At 31.8% G+C, this 18,759-nt stretch overlaps 1 protein-coding gene across 3 annotated transcripts in view; it reads right to left on the bottom strand.

Moving 5' to 3' along the window:
• Nucleotides 1–3,980: 3,980 nt before the first annotated feature.
• Nucleotides 3,981–18,759, bottom strand: part of osy (oskyddad) — a 156,118-nt gene continuing 141,339 nt past the window's right edge. For all 3 annotated transcript variants that reach the window (XM_065498748.1, XM_065498749.1, XM_065498750.1), the window contains exons 6-9: nucleotides 15,849–16,276; nucleotides 15,548–15,767; nucleotides 5,731–5,908; nucleotides 3,981–5,663 (exon numbers count right to left, since the gene is read on the bottom strand). In XM_065498748.1, coding sequence (XP_065354820.1) covers nucleotides 4,909–5,663; nucleotides 5,731–5,908; nucleotides 15,548–15,767; nucleotides 15,849–16,276 — 1,581 coding nt within the window. In that variant the 3' untranslated portion in view covers nucleotides 3,981–4,908. The remainder of the gene's footprint in view (nucleotides 5,664–5,730; nucleotides 5,909–15,547; nucleotides 15,768–15,848; nucleotides 16,277–18,759) is intronic.

The following is an 18,759-nucleotide window of genomic DNA, read 5'->3' as shown; positions in this document are numbered from 1 at the left end:
GAGTTGGAATTTATTTGCTTTAATACAGACCAACAAAAAGTATTGGCCAAATTACAAATTTCATTTTATAAGGCTTGGCTGTAGTGAATATAATAGCAAGTACTTTGAAATTAGTGCAAATAATATTTCAGTTTATTACCACCGAAGTAAATATAATTTGTAATGACTGTTTCTTTTTTTCTTTTTTGCTTTTTGTAGTTAGAATTAAATGATCACAAATAAAATATTGTTGGGTAGCATAAGGATGTATTGCAAGTATAAATAAATTATTTTTCATGTTACATTTAAGATTAGATTATTTATTAGCTAATGATGCTAATAAAAAGTGTTATTCTGTTAAAGATAGTAGATACATATATTGAAGAAGTGTTACTGAATAATCACTTATCTCACACAGAAATGGATCACTATGGAAATGAATGACCATATTTACGTTGTTCAGCTAGACAATAAGACAAAAAGTTTCCAATATACTTTAAAACTACCTTAGTAACGAGTGCAAATCCACGTACTAAATTCTGTATGTAGCAACGTTTTGAAAATATAAATTCGTCTTCAAGAAATGTATACTTCTTATGATTAATCAATATTACTCATACGCTTGGTTAAGGTAATAAACACAATTGTTGCTACGAGAATAGCATTCTTTAAATTATGGACAATTTTCTCAATATATGTCCAGTTTCACAAAGTTCTCACCCTGATTGGTAAGTAGTCGATTTTCAATGTAGATCGTTTTTTAATGGGAAATATGAGTGATCACAGATTTTCATTGTTATCGCTCTAAACCCTTTAGTTTACGAGTTATAAGGAATTTTAGCTTTTATTAAATTTTGTATGAAAAAATCGAATTTTAATGGGAAATATGAGTGATCACAGATTTTCATTGTTATCGCTCTAAACCCTTTAGTTTACGAGTTATAAGCAATTTTAGCTTTTATTAAATTTTGTATGAAAAAATCGAATTTTAATGGGAAATATGAGTGATCACAGAAAAAATCGAATTTTAATGGGAAATATGAGTGATCACAGATTTTCATTGTTATCGCTCTAAACCCTTTAGTTTACGAGTTATAAGCAATTTTAGCTTTTATTCAATTTTGTATGAAAAAATCGAATTTTAATGGGAAATATGAGTGATCACAGATTTTCATTGTTATCGCTCTAAACCCTTTAGTTTACGAGTTATAAGCAATTTTAGCTTTTATTCAATTTTGTATGAAAAAATCGAATTTTAATGAAAATATGTGTGATCACAGAAAAAATCGAATTTTAATGGGATTTTAATGAGATTTTCATTGTTATCGCTCTAAACCCTTTAGTTTACGAGTTATAAGCAATTTTAGCTTTTATTCAATTTTGTATGGAAAAATCGAATTTTTATGGGAAATATGAGTGATCACAGAAAAAATCGAATTTTAATGGGAAATATGAGTGATCACAGATTTTCATTGTTATCGCTCTAAACCCTTTAGTTTACGAGTTATAAGCAATTTTAGCTTTTATTAAATTTTGTATGAAAAAATCGAATTTTAATGGGAAATATGAGTGATCACAGATTTTCATTGTTATCGCTCTAAACCTTTTAGTTTACGAGTTATAAGCAATTTTAGCTTTTATTCAATTTTGTATGAAAAAATCGAATTTTAATGGGAAATATGAGTGATCACAGATTTTCATTGTTATCGCTCTAAACCCTTTAGTTTACGAATTATAAGCAATTTTAATGGGAAATATGAGTGATCACAGATTTTCATTGTTATCGCTCTAAACCCTTTAGTTTACGAGTTATAAGCAATTTTAGCTTTTATTCAATTTTGTATGAAAAAATCGAATTTTAATGGGAAATATGAGTGATCACAGATTTTCATTGTTATCGCTCTAAACCCTTTAGTTTACGAATTATAAGCAATTTTAGCTTTTATTAAATTTTGTATGAAAAAATCGAATTTTAATGAGTGATCACAGATTTTCATTGTTATGGCTCTAAACCCTTTAGTTTACGAGTTATAAGCAATTTTAGCTTTTATTAAATTGTGTATGAAAAAATCGAATTTTAATGGGAAATATGAGTGATCACAGATTTTCATTGTTATCGCTCTAAACCCTTTAGTTTACGAATTATAAGCAATTTTAGCTTTTATTAAATTTTGTATGAAAAAATCGAATTTTAATGAGTGATCACAGATTTTCATTGTTATCGCTCTAAACCCTTTAGTTTACGAGTTATAAGCAATTTTAGCTTTTATTCAATTTTGTATGAAAAAATCGAATTTTAATGGGAAATATGAGTGATCACAGATTTTCATTGTTATCGCTCTAAACCCTTTAGTTTACGAGTTATAAGCAATTTTAGCTTTTATTCAATTTTGTATGAAAAAATCGAATTTTAATGGGAAATATGAGTGATCACAGATTTTCATTGTTATCGCTCTAAACCCTTTAGTTTACGAGTTATAAGCAATTTTAGCTTTTATTAAATTTTGTATGAAAAAATCGAATTTTTATGGGAAATATGAGTGATCACAGATTTTCATTGTTATCGCTCTAAACCCTTTAGTTTACGAGTTATAAGCAATTTTAGCTTTTATTAAATTTTGTATGAAAAAATCGAATTTTAATGGGAAATATGAGTGATCACAGATTTTCATTGTTATCGCTCTAAACCCTTTAGTTTACGAGTTATAAGCAATTTTAGCTTTTATTAAATTTTGTATGAAAAAATCGAATTTTAATGGGAAATATGAGTGATCACAGATTTTCATTGTTATCGCTCTAAACCCTTTAGTTTACGAGTTATAAGCAATTTTAGCTTTTATTAAATTTTGTATGAAAAAATCGAATTTTTATGGGAAATATGAGTGATCACAGATTTTCATTGTTATCGCTCTAAACCCTTTAGTTTACGAGTTATAAGCAATTTTAGCTTTTATTCAATTTTGTATGAAAAAATCGAATTTTAATGGGAAATATGAGTGATCACAGATTTTCATTGTTATCGCTCTAAACCCTTTAGTTTACGAGTTATAAGCAATTTTAGCTTTTATTAAATTTTGTATGAAAAAATCGAATTTTTATGGGAAATATGAGTGATCACAGATTTTCATTGTTATCGCTCTAAACCCTTTAGTTTACGAGTTATAAGCAATTTTAGCTTTTATTAAATTTTGTATGAAAAAATCGAATTTTAATGGGAAATATGAGTGATCACAGATTTTCATTGTTATCGCTCTAAACCCTTTAGTTTACGAGTTATAAGCAATTTTAGCTTTTATTAAATTTTGTATGAAAAAATCGAATTTTAATGGGAAATATGAGTGATCACAGATTTTCATTGTTATCGCTCTAAACCCTTTAGTTTACGAGTTATAAGCTATTTTAGCTTTTATTAAATTTTGTATGAAAAAATCGAATTTTAATGGGAAATATGAGTGATCACAGATTTTCATTGTTATCGCTCTAAACCCTTTAGTTTACGAGTTATAAGCAATTTTAGCTTTTATTAAATTTTGTATGAAAAAATCGAATTTTAATGGGAAATATGAGTGATCACAGATTTTCATTGTTATCGCTCTAAACCCTTTAGTTTACGAGTTATAAGCAATTTTAGCTTTTATTAAATTTTGTATGAAAAAATCGAATTTTAATGGGAAATATGAGTGATCACAGATTTTCATTGTTATCGCTCTAAACCCTTTAGTTTACGAGTTATAAGCAATTTTAGCTTTTAGTCAATCGATCAAAACATTTTTTCTTTTAAAATTTGAGTAATCTATTTTCGTGAGTGATTTTTGGAAGTGTGCTTTATATGCGAACCTTGACTAAATATGAACCGATAATCATAAACTCAGGTAACTTAGAAAGTTTCAAATTTTATCGAAAGTGTTTCTGAGTAAATAAAAAGTTTTAAAATTTTACAAAAATCACCTCAATATGTTTGAATCTGGCCTATCAACGGTTATCCATATAAAAAAATACGATTTTTATTTTTTTTAAAACAAAATTTTATTTGCCGTACAAAGAGTAAAAATAGATACAAAATTTAAGTTTATTATATATGTGACTATAAATTATTGTCAATATTTTCAACACAATGAAATTATTACTACAGCCATATATGTATATCTATTATATATAAGTATTAAATTAATTCATAAAAACTACTTTAATTAGAAATAATAAAAACATTGTTTTTTATAAAAAACCCTACCAAATACATAGACAAGAGACATTTTGTTTAATGAAATAAATAAATTTCTGTAAAAAATAGTAGACAGCATAACTTAAAATAATGAGAACTTAAGCTAACGAACCAAGTTATTAATTTAAAAAAAATAATAAAATGTTGGTGAATAAAACTATAACTCAAATTAAATACACCGAGAAAAAGTTTTTATAGATGCATGGAAATATAATGAATTTAAAATGTGTAGTTGTAATGGAAAAGGAGTATAAAGAGCATATCATCAACATCAATTAAGTCACATAATAATAAAAATATTTCTCTCAGTGTATTTGTCAAACTTTATTTTAATGTACATATATTTTAAAAATGACTGCTAATAACTACAATTATTAACATAAAACCCTTAATTAATACGTAAAACACTTATTAAACAGACGAATTCCAGCTTCATAGTTTCAAATAACTTTGAAATTATTTTTGTGGTCTGCTTCATGGGCACGGTTTGTCCATCTGTCATTGTCTTACTTTTATTTAACAGTAACCCTTAAGATTATAAATTATTACACAAAATTTATAAGACTTGAATATTAATTTTTAAATGAATTGAATGAAATTTATGCAAACTACTAAATACATTTATTTAAAGCAAAACAAAAATAAAGATAAGGTTTATGTTTACCCCCCAAAACCACTTGGTTAATTAAAGAAGCCCTGAGTTTAACTTAACCCTTCTTGAATTTCAAAAGTAAAATGGTCAATATTAGGAAAACTAAAACCCAAGCTGAAATTGATATGAAACCATTGTAAACAGAGGGATTTGACATGTCCCAGCCGCGCTGTAATATAGAACGCAGTGATTCAGTGGGTTTGGTGAGAGGCAAGAAGGCCGTCACAAATTGTAATAAAGGATACATGCCTTCAACGGGCCATATAATACCACACAACATGACAATGGGCAGAAAAGAGCCCATGGCAACATAAGTAGCAGTACGTTCAGTGTCCACCGCACAGGCAATAACGAAACCAAAGCACATGCCGCACAAACCATTCAAGACACACAAACCCACTACCAACCAAATATTGCCCACAATTGTCAATTCGAAGAAATAAAAGCTGACCAGCAATACAAAAGCCGTTTGACTGAACATCACCGTGAATTGGGTTAATACCTGGGCCAAAAGAATTTCGGGACCCGTAATGCCAGCTACCAAACAACGTTCCAGCATGCCCTCGTTACGCTCGATTAACATGGCTCCCGAGGTAATGGCCACCGACAAAAAGAAGATAATGGTCAAGATAACACCGGGAGCAGCAAAGTCAGTAAAGTTGGGATTATTGAAACCATAAATGGGTTGATGCCAGTTGACCGGGACACGACCTAGTTTGGGATTTAAATCACAATCGGACAAAATATTTTCCACAAAACTGAAGAAGGCATATTGCAAATCACGATACAGCAATGTGGAGATTTGTTGGTCTAAAATGAAGAAAACAAAAAATATTATTCATAAAATTTATATTCATATTAATGCTCTGAAACTCACTTGACATGTCCAATTTAACATTAAGATCCGAAGACTCCACTGTGGCATCATCTGTGTAGCGACCATTTTCTGTACGTTCCACTAATGAATCTGTGTAGTTATCGGCAAACACCAAAGAACCCCAGGCCTGGCCGCGACGCACCATTTCATTGGCTTCTTCATCGGTATTGGTAAATGTCTAAAATAGAGAATGTAGTAAATTTTATTAGCTTAGTTGCGCTTGTTCTTAACAGAATTTCATATTAATTTGGTTGTCAGTAAAATATATCAAAGGAAATATAAAGTAAAATGAAACATTTGCAATTAGCTGGGTTTGGGTAGTCAGCTATTAGGGATATTCATAGCTGTACACAATTTGACTTCTTATCGGGGTTGAGAAGTAAAAAATCTAAAGGTCAAATACTCTCCAATAAGTAAATTACATTGGTTTTTACTCTATATTAGAGAAGGTTTTCCAAATAATAATTTGTGTAAAATAAATGTTGTCATCACGTTACCGCAATTCATTGGCGACCTATAAAGGGCATCCTTATAAAGAGTTTTCTAATATGCTTCGGTAGCGTTTGTGAAATATGTTTTTTATAATTAAGTTTTTGATGTGAATTTACCAATGCAGGTTACACAATTGAGCACTTCTTCCCGGTGATTAATATTTATTTTATTTAATCTTTTTATGTTAGCAAGAAAAATTACCGTATTTGGGACAAAGTCAACCCACAGGAGGATACTGTTTGGTGCGGATTTTTTCATAAGTCCGAACTTCTTTGAAAACGTTGAGAGGTCACCCAAATAAATGATAACCAATTTTCTCTGGACATAGATTAGCTGGATTTGGGGCGCCACAATGGATATTTTGGTATATAAAAGGTTATGGTTATCTCTTGCAGAGGTGACGTAAATTGACCAACAAGATCGTGTAATTTGGCCTTTCTAAACTTTTTGTATTGTGGTTTTCTGAAATTTGAGATCTTTTCCAAGCAGCATTCTATCGATGCCCTCAAATTCAACATAATCCCTGCCCATCGCCATAAATTTGACCTCTCGAATTCGTGTCAACATGCAAAACACCAGCGGACATTTGAACTTTGTCATATTTCGTACATAATATGCCTTGCAAATCAATTAATAACTTTAGTAATAACACACAGAGCTTGTTTTATTTCATGTATTAGTTGAAATACGATTTCAGAAACCCACACATACGAAGTGAACCTACGTTTTATATCAATATATCAGATATGTTTAAAATAATTTTGATATTGAAAATCAGTAAATTCGGTTCATAAATGGTTGAGATACTATATGGGCAATCCATATCATCGTACGTGACATTTGTATGCCTATAGAGTGGAATAGATTTTGCAAAAATAAGAGTATCTGAAAAATAATTTGGTCTTTATGTTCCATTCAGAGGGTACTATATTTTAAAATAATCAAAAGTTCTTTCGAAATATTGTTGTCCAAAATATTGAGCGAAATATGGGTATAACGTACGTGACATAAAACGGAGGTACATGTAGAAATATGCGAAAATATTCGAATCGTGAGAGGCGTTATGTTTTCTTTTAATTTCTTACACTAAACGAAATATTTTTCCTTTACAATCCGCCATATATAAATAAAAACAAGTAAGAAAGTGTGGTCGGTCAAGCCCGACCATATAATACCCTACACTAAGTAAAAGAGCAAAAACATTTTTCTTTTAAAATTTCAATAATTTATATTTTTGAGTGATTTTCGGAAGTGGGCCTTATATGGGGGCTATGAACAATTATGGACCGATAACCATGAAATTAGGTCGTGTGATTTGTGTCTATATGAAAGTTTACTATGTTGAATTTTGTGAGTATACCAAAATTTTTAAGCGATTTATGCACGTTAAAGTGATTTTCGGAAGCGGGTCTATATGGGAGCTATAACTAAATATGGACCGATCGTAACAAAATTTGGTGACATGAATTTTGTATATATAAAACTTATTTGGAGCGCAATTTGTGGAGATACATTTATGAATTAAACATTTATGACCGATAAAGTCCAATTTCGGAAGGACATTTGTATGGGGGCTAGGTGAAATAGTGGACCGATTTCAGCCAGTTTTGGTCCTTGGGCCAAAAAAATAATATGTACCAAATTTGATCGAAATAGCTTCAAAATTGCGACCTGTACTCTGCGCACAAGGTTTACATGGACAGCCAGCCAGCCGACCAGACGGACGGACGGACATCGTTTAATCGACTCAGAAAGTGGGTCTAATTCGATCGGTATACTTTAAGGTGGGTGTTAGACTAATACCCTCCCCACTATGGTGGTGTAGGGTATAACAATCTTCGGATGATTTTAAAATAAATAAAGTTTATTATCGTACGTGACATACCGTACGTGACAGATTTTTCTCTTATAATAAAACAAACTATTTTCTGTAAATATATGTATACAAAAACTAAAAAAGTGAATGGAAAATATACATTCGGTTTCAATAAACCATTTTATAATAGCAAATAAACAATCAGAGTCAAATTCATTTCATACTACAAGCTAATTGGGAGCCCAGTTTTCGCCGCAATTTTAGCCTAAAACATTAAAAAATTAAATATAATGGCCTATAATCATAGTCAGAAATAAAGAATACTTTAAGAGAATTAAACTCGACTTTACTTAAGAATGGACTTTAGGTCTATCATAGACAAGTTAAAGTATACTTCTGACGTTGAAGTCGAAGCTGTTATTAACTCGTTTAACAACAGCATAAGCTGTTCTTCACCAAGTAAAAAAGTTCGGCACAAAGTAAAAAAATGTTTAAGTTACAAGATATTGGTAGAGATTTTGCAATTATTGAACAGCTATCAATAAAATTAGTGCCAAAATATTATAATTATGATATTCATCTTATATATTTAATTTTTCCACAACAAACAACTTTTTTTCTTTAGTTGTCCCGGTTACTTTTATTGTTTACCTTTTTTGTTTTTTATTTTGTATGTCAGCTGTTCAGCGTTGCCACTTGTCTGTATTTTGTTGTATATTGTATGAAAACATTTTCTACATTTGCGGTGGCACCCAGTTAAAGTCGGTTCAATTTAAAACATACTTTAATTTTGACTATAGTTGCAAAATAATTAAAAGCAGGTTTTTATTTTAAAGTTGTTTCTAAAAAGAACCGACTTTAGTGTTTGACTATGATTATGGGCCAATCAGTTTAAACTATTATTTTTGTCTTTAAAATGTTGTAATATGATCTAAATACTTTCACATAGTAACATTTTATTATTTTATTCTATTCAAATCATCTTTGAAAAAAGTTTCAAGGGTTTTTGTTTTTTCAGTGGTGGTAGCGATTCTCGTGGAATTGCCCATATGTATATAAGTTTGTCATTCCATTTGTAATTTATACATTTTTCATTTGCGACCCCACAAAGTATATATATTCTGGATCATTATAGATTGCGAAGTCGATATAGCCATGTCCCTCTATATATCTGTATGTTTAAATCAACTTTCGGTAGCCCCCAAATAACTTACATACATGATTCATAAATTAATATATCAGGCATTCTTCCGGCTCGGTTGCTATTTAAAATCGCCCCTACCAATTGTTGTTCTATATCTGGATTACTAAGTCATGAATATAGACAATATGGATATCTACTCATAGATTTTTCAAAGTCGATTGCAACAATGGGTCAAAATCGGGAAAAATATTTTTTAACCCGGATTGTTGTTCATCAAAAATATTTTATGTCTTAAATAGTTTTTCCAAAAAATTTTGGTAAAAATAAAATAAATTAAAAACAAATATTGTATATAAAAATTATTATAGTTTCTACATTCGATGTTCGTTGAATACCCCTACTACTTATACTGCTTCTTTTACAATTATTTAATGGCACATCATAAATCCTTAAATAACTGCGATAAGCAAATACGAGTAGTTTTGGTCGTCAGTAAAGTCACTTGAAAATTAATCTGTAATTGTTACGGAATTCTTTCTATTCCCTTTTGGCTCCAAGTATCGATTTTTTTCGCTCTTAATAATGCACAATGTTGACAAAGTAACAGCCATCAAGTGCCAATGCAGAGGAGTCCCTTTATGTTGAGGACCTTTTCTGCTACTTGTACATTAAATAAATGAAATCTCTTTTATTTTATGGTCTACAAGTTTATTGTTTCACCGACTTGTACTTTATTTAATTTCAAGTACAATCGTATACCGTTTTCTCTTTTTCCCCAAAGAAATTTATACTTTTGTTTAAGTGACACTTCAAGAGCTGAAGCAGCAGCTCAAGACGCAAATGATGAAAGAGAATAGCAAAAAGAAAGAAAGAAAGAAAGAGAAAAAAATCTGTTTCGGTTAATTAATGAATTTCTTTACGGTTTCCTTTTTGGCAAATAAAGTTAATTTTTCTTAGTATTGGGCCCGTATTGAATAGTTTCATTTTGGGGTTTATAATTAAGTTTACACCATTAATTGTTGTTAAGGATTTGGGGTTAAAAGTAAAAGTTGTTTCTCTTTTTTTCCATATTTATTCAGTGTGTTTTTTATTACAAATAAGTTTATTTACGTAAGAGTTCTTATATGACAGTGTATGAGAAAGAATTTCCGTAAATTTGTTTTCCTTTCACTTTGTTTAGTTTGGGTAATTTGTCAAACGGAATTGTAACACTTTCATTTGGTTGGGGTAAGGGCTCAAGAGGAGGGAATTTGATATAAGTTAATGCGTTTAATTTTATTATTACCTAGTTTACTTGAAGCACCAACACTCCCTCCATACAAATTGTCTATTGTTTGTGCTGTTTTCCTTAGTTTCAATTTTTTCATTTATTTTGTAATTTGTCTTGTTTAAATGAAGACATACAGTGGTGGTCAAAACATATGCAACTAGCAACAGAATTTTACAAAAGTTGTTTAAACTAGTTCTAAAGGTAAACAAAAATATTCATTTGCTTATAATATTTTTTTATTAATGCATTAAAAATAAGAATATGAAATTTAATTCAGAATTTTTTGCATTGAAAAGAAAAAAAATTAAAAAAACTACGTATGGGTTGATATTTCAATGGCCAAAACATATGCAACTAATTGCTTCTAAAACATTTATGTCTATAAAACTTAATATTTGGTGGCAAATCCTATATTTTCAATGACGGCCTTACATCGGCAAGGCAGTGAAGCTATCATATTGGCAATAAAATTTGCAGGAATAGCGTTCCAAGCATCTACCAATCCTTGAAACATAATATCTGAATTAGTGCAATTTTCGGGGTCGATTCTTTGATTAACGATTTCCCAAAAGTTCTCAATGGGATTTAAATCCGGTAATTGTGGTGGCCATTCCATTACTGAATCTCTTTCTTGTGCTAACCTCGATTTAACAACATGTGAAGAGTGCTTGGGGTCGTTATCGTACTGAATAACTCATGGAAGAGGCATATTATCCTCAGAATTTGGAAGCATTACTCTTTCCAAGATGTCTCTATAGATAAATCCATCCATTATTTCATTAATTCTGAGCGATAAGCCAACTCCAGCAGCTGAAAAACAACTCCCATACCATTACGTTGCATCTTGCATGCTTCACCGACGTTTTTCCTACGCGCAAAAAAATGCTTATATCAAAACGTAATCAAAAGAAACGTTTAAAGTTAGCTATGGAGCATTTAAATTGGTCAGAAAACAAATGGACGACTGTCCTATTTAGCGACGATTCCGAATTTAATATTATCGGAAGTGATTTCATGTGTTACGTAAGACGACCAGTTAACACGCGGCTTCAAGCACGATACTACAAAAAGACAGTGAAACATACAAGATGCAACGTAATGGTATGGGAGTTGTTTTTCAGCTGCTGGAGTTGGCCCATTGCTCAGAATTAATGAAATAATGGATGTATTTATCTATAGAGACATCTTGGAAAGAGTAATGCTTCCAAATTCTGAGGATAATATGCCTCTTCCATGAGTTATTCAGTACGATAACGACCCCAAGCACTCTTCACATGTTGTTAAATCGAGGTTAGCACAAGAAAGAGATTCAGTAATGGAGTGGCCACCACAATTACCGGATTTAAATCCCATTGAGAACTTTTGGGAAATCGTTAATCATAGAATCGACCCCGAAAATTGCACTAATTCAGATATTATGTTTCAAGGATTGGTAGATGCTTGGAACACTATTCCTGCAAATTTTATTGCCAATATGATAGCTTCACTGCCTTGCCGATGTAAGGCCGTCATTGAAAATATAGGATTTGCCACCAAATATTAAGTTTTATAGACATAAATGTTTTAGAAGCAATTAGTTGCATATGTTTTGGCCATTGAAATATCAACCCATACGTAGTTTTTTTAATTTTTTTTCTTTTCAATGCAAAAAATTCTGAATTAAATTCATATTCTTATTTTTAATGCATTAATAAAAAAATATTATAAGCAAATGAATATTTTTGTTTACCTTTAGAACTAGTTTAAACAACTTTTGTAAAATTCTGATGCTAGTTGCATATGTTTTGACCACCACTGTATATCCATACAACGAAAGAAAAAACAAAACTTGTATTCACGTTGAAAGAATGGGGGGATTAAAGCTAAATATTGTAATTTTGTTGTTGTTGTTGCCAACAACACAAGCTGAAGAAGCGGCAACCATGATTGTGTAATAAGCAAAACCACTAACAATGCAAACTGACAATCACTCAGTTGAGTAGTTGGAGGGGAGCGGAGATATGTATGTCCTGTCATTCAGGCCGTGAATATATGAGCAGGTATTTGTGTTGTCATGTGTAATGTTAAAAAAGGGACCTTCATAAGTAAATGGTCATAAACTGCAGCAAATGAAGTACTTAAGGACCTTTCTTGCTGCCACCTAAAGGAAATGTTACTTTTTCCTTCTACTATTTTGCCATTCTATGCTATTTTCAAATAAATTCTCATCATTGGCTATTTGTTGCTAACGTGTGGGTGTTTGTTTGTGAGCATTTTCATGCTTAGTAGCATTTTATGGTCCGTAACAACGTATTAACATTTTGACAAATTGAATCAAATTACCTGATGTTCTAACATCTTCTTTATACACCTCAAACTGAAAATGTTATATTTTTCACAAACATACAAACACTCTTACACATAAGCTTGTCATTTATACATACATCCATATACGTATAACACATTTACCCTCCAAGCATTGAAGCCTGACACAGGACAATGCTAATACTATAACAATAAGGAGATGGAAATGAAACCAATGTTTTTCGTCATTGTGTTTTCTTGACAATAAAACAAACAAAAAATTAATTCTGTCAGTTTTTTTCATAGAAATTCATTCAACTACAAAACAAAAATCCCCAAAATATAGAACTCAAACGGTATTATCTCGTAAAAAAGGTAAGTTTTCTTAAATTAATTTGTTTGTGTATAAGCGTCCGTCCGTCTACTTGTTGAATTGCTTGACAAGTTTATTAAAAAATTTAATGGACATTTTGTAAAATTGTCATCTGCTGACACTTTCGAGTGGTTAAAAGGATCTTTAAGGAATTTGAGCAGCTATTTTTAGGAATAATTGATTTGTTTTTAGATAATATTTCAAACAAATTTATATTTTGAATATTTCCGGTATATGACCCAGTTGACCCAGTGAGTTCGCAATAGTTAAAATTAGGTAAAGACTTAAATCATTCATATCAACAGAAAACAAAGTTTAACCAGTCACCTCATATTCTTAGACCTTAGTTGAAGATAATTCCAGGAATGTAACATTTTAGATTAAGGATAAGTTTTTCATTTGATTTTGTTGAAGTTCTAATGTTGAGTTCTTGTACCTAAATCATGGTTTGTTATCAGTAATCTGCGATCTTTGTGTCGCGTTCGCTGTCGTACATTCCTAAAAACAATGTTTCTATAAATAATGCTCCGTAAACGAATTAATTAATTGAATTAACACTTCTTACAAACGCAAATGGAATGTCGCATGCTTAATCATAATAATGAACGTTAAAGAACGAATGTTAATATTTCAAAATGACAACTATTAACAGAAACTCACATTACTCTATTGCACTTTGCTTGAAAAATTGCTTTTTAAATTCCTAGAGTTTTGCTTTTTTTCTAGATACAGTCGAAAACGAATTCTATTTTTTGTCGCGTTCTTTAGTCGATGTTTCTTGCTAATGTATTTTAAACAAATATGATGTTACCATTACAGTGTTCATATTTTATACCATTATTCATCGTAAAACAATTTAGAAAGTCGGTCAAGCCCGACCATGTAATACCCTACACTAAGTAAAAGAACAAAAACATTATTCTTTTAAAATTTCAATAATTTATATTTTTGAGTGATTTTCGGAAGTGGGCCTTATATGGGGGCTATGACCCATTATGGAACGATCACCATGAAATTAGGTCGTGTGATTTATGTCTATATTAAAGTTAAGTATGTTGAATTTTGTGTGTATGCCAACATTTTTAAGCGATTTATGCTCGTTAAAGTGATTTTCGGAAGCGGGTCTATATAGGAGCTATAACTAATTATGGACCGATCGTAACAAAATTTGGTGACATGAATTTTGTATATATAAAACTTATTTGAAGCGCAATTTGTGGAGATACATTTATAAATTAAACATTTATGACCGATAAAGTTTAATTTCGGGAGGACATTTGTATGGGGGCTAGGTGAAATAGTGGACCGATTTTAGCCAGTTTCAATAGGCTTGGTCCTTGAGCCGAAAAAATAATATGTACCAAATTTGATCGAAATAGCTTCAAAATTGCGACCTGTACTCTGCGCACAAGGTTTACATGGACAGCCAGCCAGCCAGCCAGCCAGCCGACTAGACGGACGGACGGACATAGTTTAATCGATTCAGAAAGTGATTCTAATTCGATCGGTATAATTTAAGGTGGGTGTTAGACTAATATTTTTGGGCGTTACAAACATCTGCACAAACGCATTATACCCTCCCCACTATGGTGGTGTAGGGTATAAATATAATAGAATCGAATTTAAACGACTTAATTTTTTGGTAAGAAATAATTTCTCATTAGGGAAAAGCATTCTACATCAAATCTATAAATGGATGTAGAACTGAAAAATCTCTAAAAGCTGAAATATATCAAGCTTCAAGCTATTAACTATTAGCCCCACATTGTGAAATAATTTGTTTCTCAACAACCACATGTGGGTTTTCGGAGACCTAAATGTGCCAATTTTAAGGATGTCATCAAGGTGAAAATGTGCTTCATCGCATAGGTTATTTTGTTCGACAAATCAGCATCAACTTGACGATGTTCAATAATCCATGCAACGAACTCTCTTCGTTGGGCATAGTCATCAATTCGTTTATCGGTTGAATTTTCTAAGCATGTTGACGTAGAACTTACGTTAGTATACCCTTTAGAGAGCTTCTTTAAATTGGCAATCTTTGTCCACGATGACGAATTTATATTCCTGGAATTCACGAAAATTCTCAGCCACAGATTAGACACTAATATAATGTATTTCTACTAAGCAGTGGTCGGTATAAAGAGAACATATATTTAAATAGCATATTATGTACTTTATATCCCTATTGGAATCTGACCTGCCATTTAATGTGATTTTGGTTTCATACTTTATAATTTCTATGAACTTCTGTGACATCTATGTTCATCCCCTTGTGGCTGCGAATGCTGACCACTGCTCTAAAGTCTTCTTTGTTGCCTCTTAAAAACCACAAAAGTCTATCCAATCCACTTAAGTCATGTTACTCAACCAATTTCCTATCGAATCTTTTTCCATTTCTGACAGCATTTAAAGTATACATTTGAAACAAATACTTACCACAACCATACTCTTATTCTTCACCAACAAATCGAGATAACGACAGCTCAACATGGTTTGATTGCAGCCCATTCGTACAGGACAATCTTGTTGCATAATCATTTCCTCGGACATTTCATGGTTGGACACAGCAATTTTCAAACCAGTAGGATCATGACCAATGGCATAACAGAATAAAACAATCTGGACAACAGGTAAGCCAACAATGAACAACATTATGCTAAAATGCCACAGAAAACAAAAACAACAAAAAACAAATCATAAGCAAACTATTAATTAACCAAATTGCAAAAAAACTTACCCCACATTACGCATCATCCACAAAAAGTTTTTCCAAATCAAGGCATGTAAATGATGTGAGCTCATCACATGCATATTGTACCAGAAGGAAGCGGGTATGGCTTGCTCTGGCGGCAATGGAGGTGCTGGGGCGGCTTGCGATGAGATGGGATCGCGTATAGCCGAAGACATGGAAATATTGTCACCAAATTCTCCCGAAATTTCAGCAGGATTTTGTTCGTCCGATAAATCTAAGGCTGGATTGGAAATAGCCGGCACCGCCACCTGTTCAACTATTTCCGTAGCTATGGATGATCTTCTGCGTTTGCCCATATTTTGCAGCACAGATAGCTTTAAGAAGACTTCCTCCAAGGATTCGGCATTGTATTGTTGCCTTAGAAACGTTGGTGATTCTTCTGCCAACATTCTGCCACCGCGCAATAAACCAATCTAGAAATAGAAAATAGAGATAGCAATTACAGAATATTAATACAAGCATGTAGGAATGTTTAAGTGTTTGTGTGTGTTTTGTAATATGAAATCATTTATTATAATCCTGATGCTATAATCATCATCATCAGCATGTTGCTAGTGTATGTATGTGTTCGATTGCATTTATAATCTTAATGTTAGTGTTAGTAGATGTTTGAGTGTATTTCGTTTCGTTGCTCTTGTCTGGTGATATAAATCACACAACATTGATTAACCCTCCCACTTTTAAGCAACAGCAGAATATAAAAATGACTTTTACATTGAAATATTGCCAAGTTTTATGAACTTTCGCTGACCCCTTTCTTCTTGCTGGCTGACATTATTCGTTTGCTCACATACAGTGACAGACAAAACACATTAGATATAAATTACTTCTATACTATTTCTATAAGAAAAACAAAGTTACTTGTTTTTCAAATAACTAATAAGTAAAAAAAGTTCCAACTAACTAAAAAACCGAGATGGTCGACCAAAATATACAAAAGCTTTGGAAGATGAATGGATTGTGAGGGAGTTCATAAAAGATCCATACATGTCAGCTTCTAGAGTTAAATATTCTCTCACTCTAGAGTTAAGTGTACGAAACAGAGCATATTCAGCTGGGCTCGAAAGCTATACAGCTGCTCGAAAACACTTAAACTAATGAATTAACGCATTATTGCATATAGTGTATTAATATATATTGCAGAAGAAGATGCTGCCTAATTCCCATAATAAAATACTCCACCAATGGATATTTCAACATCACAATAACCCTAAACCAGTTAGGTCCATCTCATATGCACAATGTGCGAGCTTTTACAAAAGAGCTTTTGTGCTTTCACACCGACAAGATTACAACAATGCTTGCTGTTTATTTTGCAAACAAACAACGATCAGTATTAGAGCTTTCAAAGCTGTTTAACACAAACTCAAATATCGATGTATGTAACTGCCCTAAACACACATCAAAAATGGTGAAGGGCTTTCTAGAACTGGAAGGCTTTAATGTCATGATATGGCCAGTACAGCAAATAGAAAGGTGCATCGGGAATTGGTAAACCAGATCCAAATATATTGTCTCAAGCTATAAATGAAGCAAGGTCATCTATATTAATGACAACAATCGAGAATCTTATTTTTGTAGTTCAATCCCTTAAAGATATGCAACAGTTTTAAAGAATTTGTTATTTCTACAATCTTTACTTTCTTTGGAATCGGAAAAAATATATAAGGCGAATTTAGTTCAATATGTTTTGGCCTATACGGTACATATCAACTGTTGTTCTTGCTGTTGCAAGACCCATCGAAACATTTACTACTTACAATGCCAAATACACACACACACACTCTGTTACTTACTCGCACAAACTATAATCATAGTTTTGCATAACTTTCCAACACCCTTTATTATTATTTCTTCTCTTATATTTTTTTGTTTGTTATAGCTTTTGTTCAAGTTCTACATTTTCATCTCTGCTATACGATTTTGCTTTGTTTTCAACTCTTGCCCCGGCATCCGGAAATTTTAGCCGGTAGCAGGCGGAAATTGAGTTAATTGATTTATGTTCGAACATGACTAGACACATCGTCATGCCTTCACTCTCATATTACGTTCTATGGCAAAGTTTTTTTTAGCCTGCTTTTTTTTTGCATTTCCATTTTAGGTTTTGTTCGGTTTTGGCTAAATTAAAACAAAAAGTAGAAGAAAGCTTTTTATGTAGTTAGTTTTCCCCCAACCCCTTCAACTGAACGCCTTTACGTTGTTTTACTTTTGTGCGAGTTTTTGATGGAGGCTTTTGTTTTTATTACATTTTAAGTGTAACAACAATGAGGAACCTCTTTAAACATGAAGAAAAAGTTACAACATCCAAATAAAGGACTCGGACTCATGCATATGAAGGTGTCTGTGTGTGTGTGAGATTGTGCCTGTATCTATTTAAGAATTCTAACATCCATCTGTCGGTGTGTTCGCCTGTCTGTCTGTAGAAATTTACGACCAAAGTTTTTCACTCTTGCTTCATCAGTGGTGGTCGGTCAGGTCAGCTTTATTTAGTACGAGTAATTACATCAAAATTGTGGTTACGTGTTTGGAATTACCGTGAGTCTTATATTCTCTCTCTTTTTGTCTCATTTGTTTCCTCGTATTTTCTACTTTTATCTGTTATTTTTTCTGTTTTGTTTTTTCTTCTTTGCTTTCCTTTGGTATATTTATGATGTTGAAGTAATTAATGAACTTTATTAGAAGATTGATAAACTTAAAGTTTTTCAGGTTTTGTGAGTGTGAATGTGTGTCTATGGTCTTAAAGGTAGCCGGTAGTTCTAGGTGACTGTCACGAAGTAGTGATCTATCATTTAAGGTCAAAGCAATTGAACCTATGTAGATTACAAATCCTAAACTCCGGCTTACAAAAGAACGCTTTGTAACAATTAAGTTTCCAATAGCTGGTGGGTAAATAACT

This window comes from Calliphora vicina, chromosome 1, assembly GCF_958450345.1.
Source record: "Calliphora vicina chromosome 1, idCalVici1.1, whole genome shotgun sequence".
NCBI classification, from domain to species: Eukaryota; Metazoa; Arthropoda; class Insecta; order Diptera; family Calliphoridae; genus Calliphora; species Calliphora vicina.
This window is presented reverse-complemented; position numbering and strand designations above follow the sequence as displayed.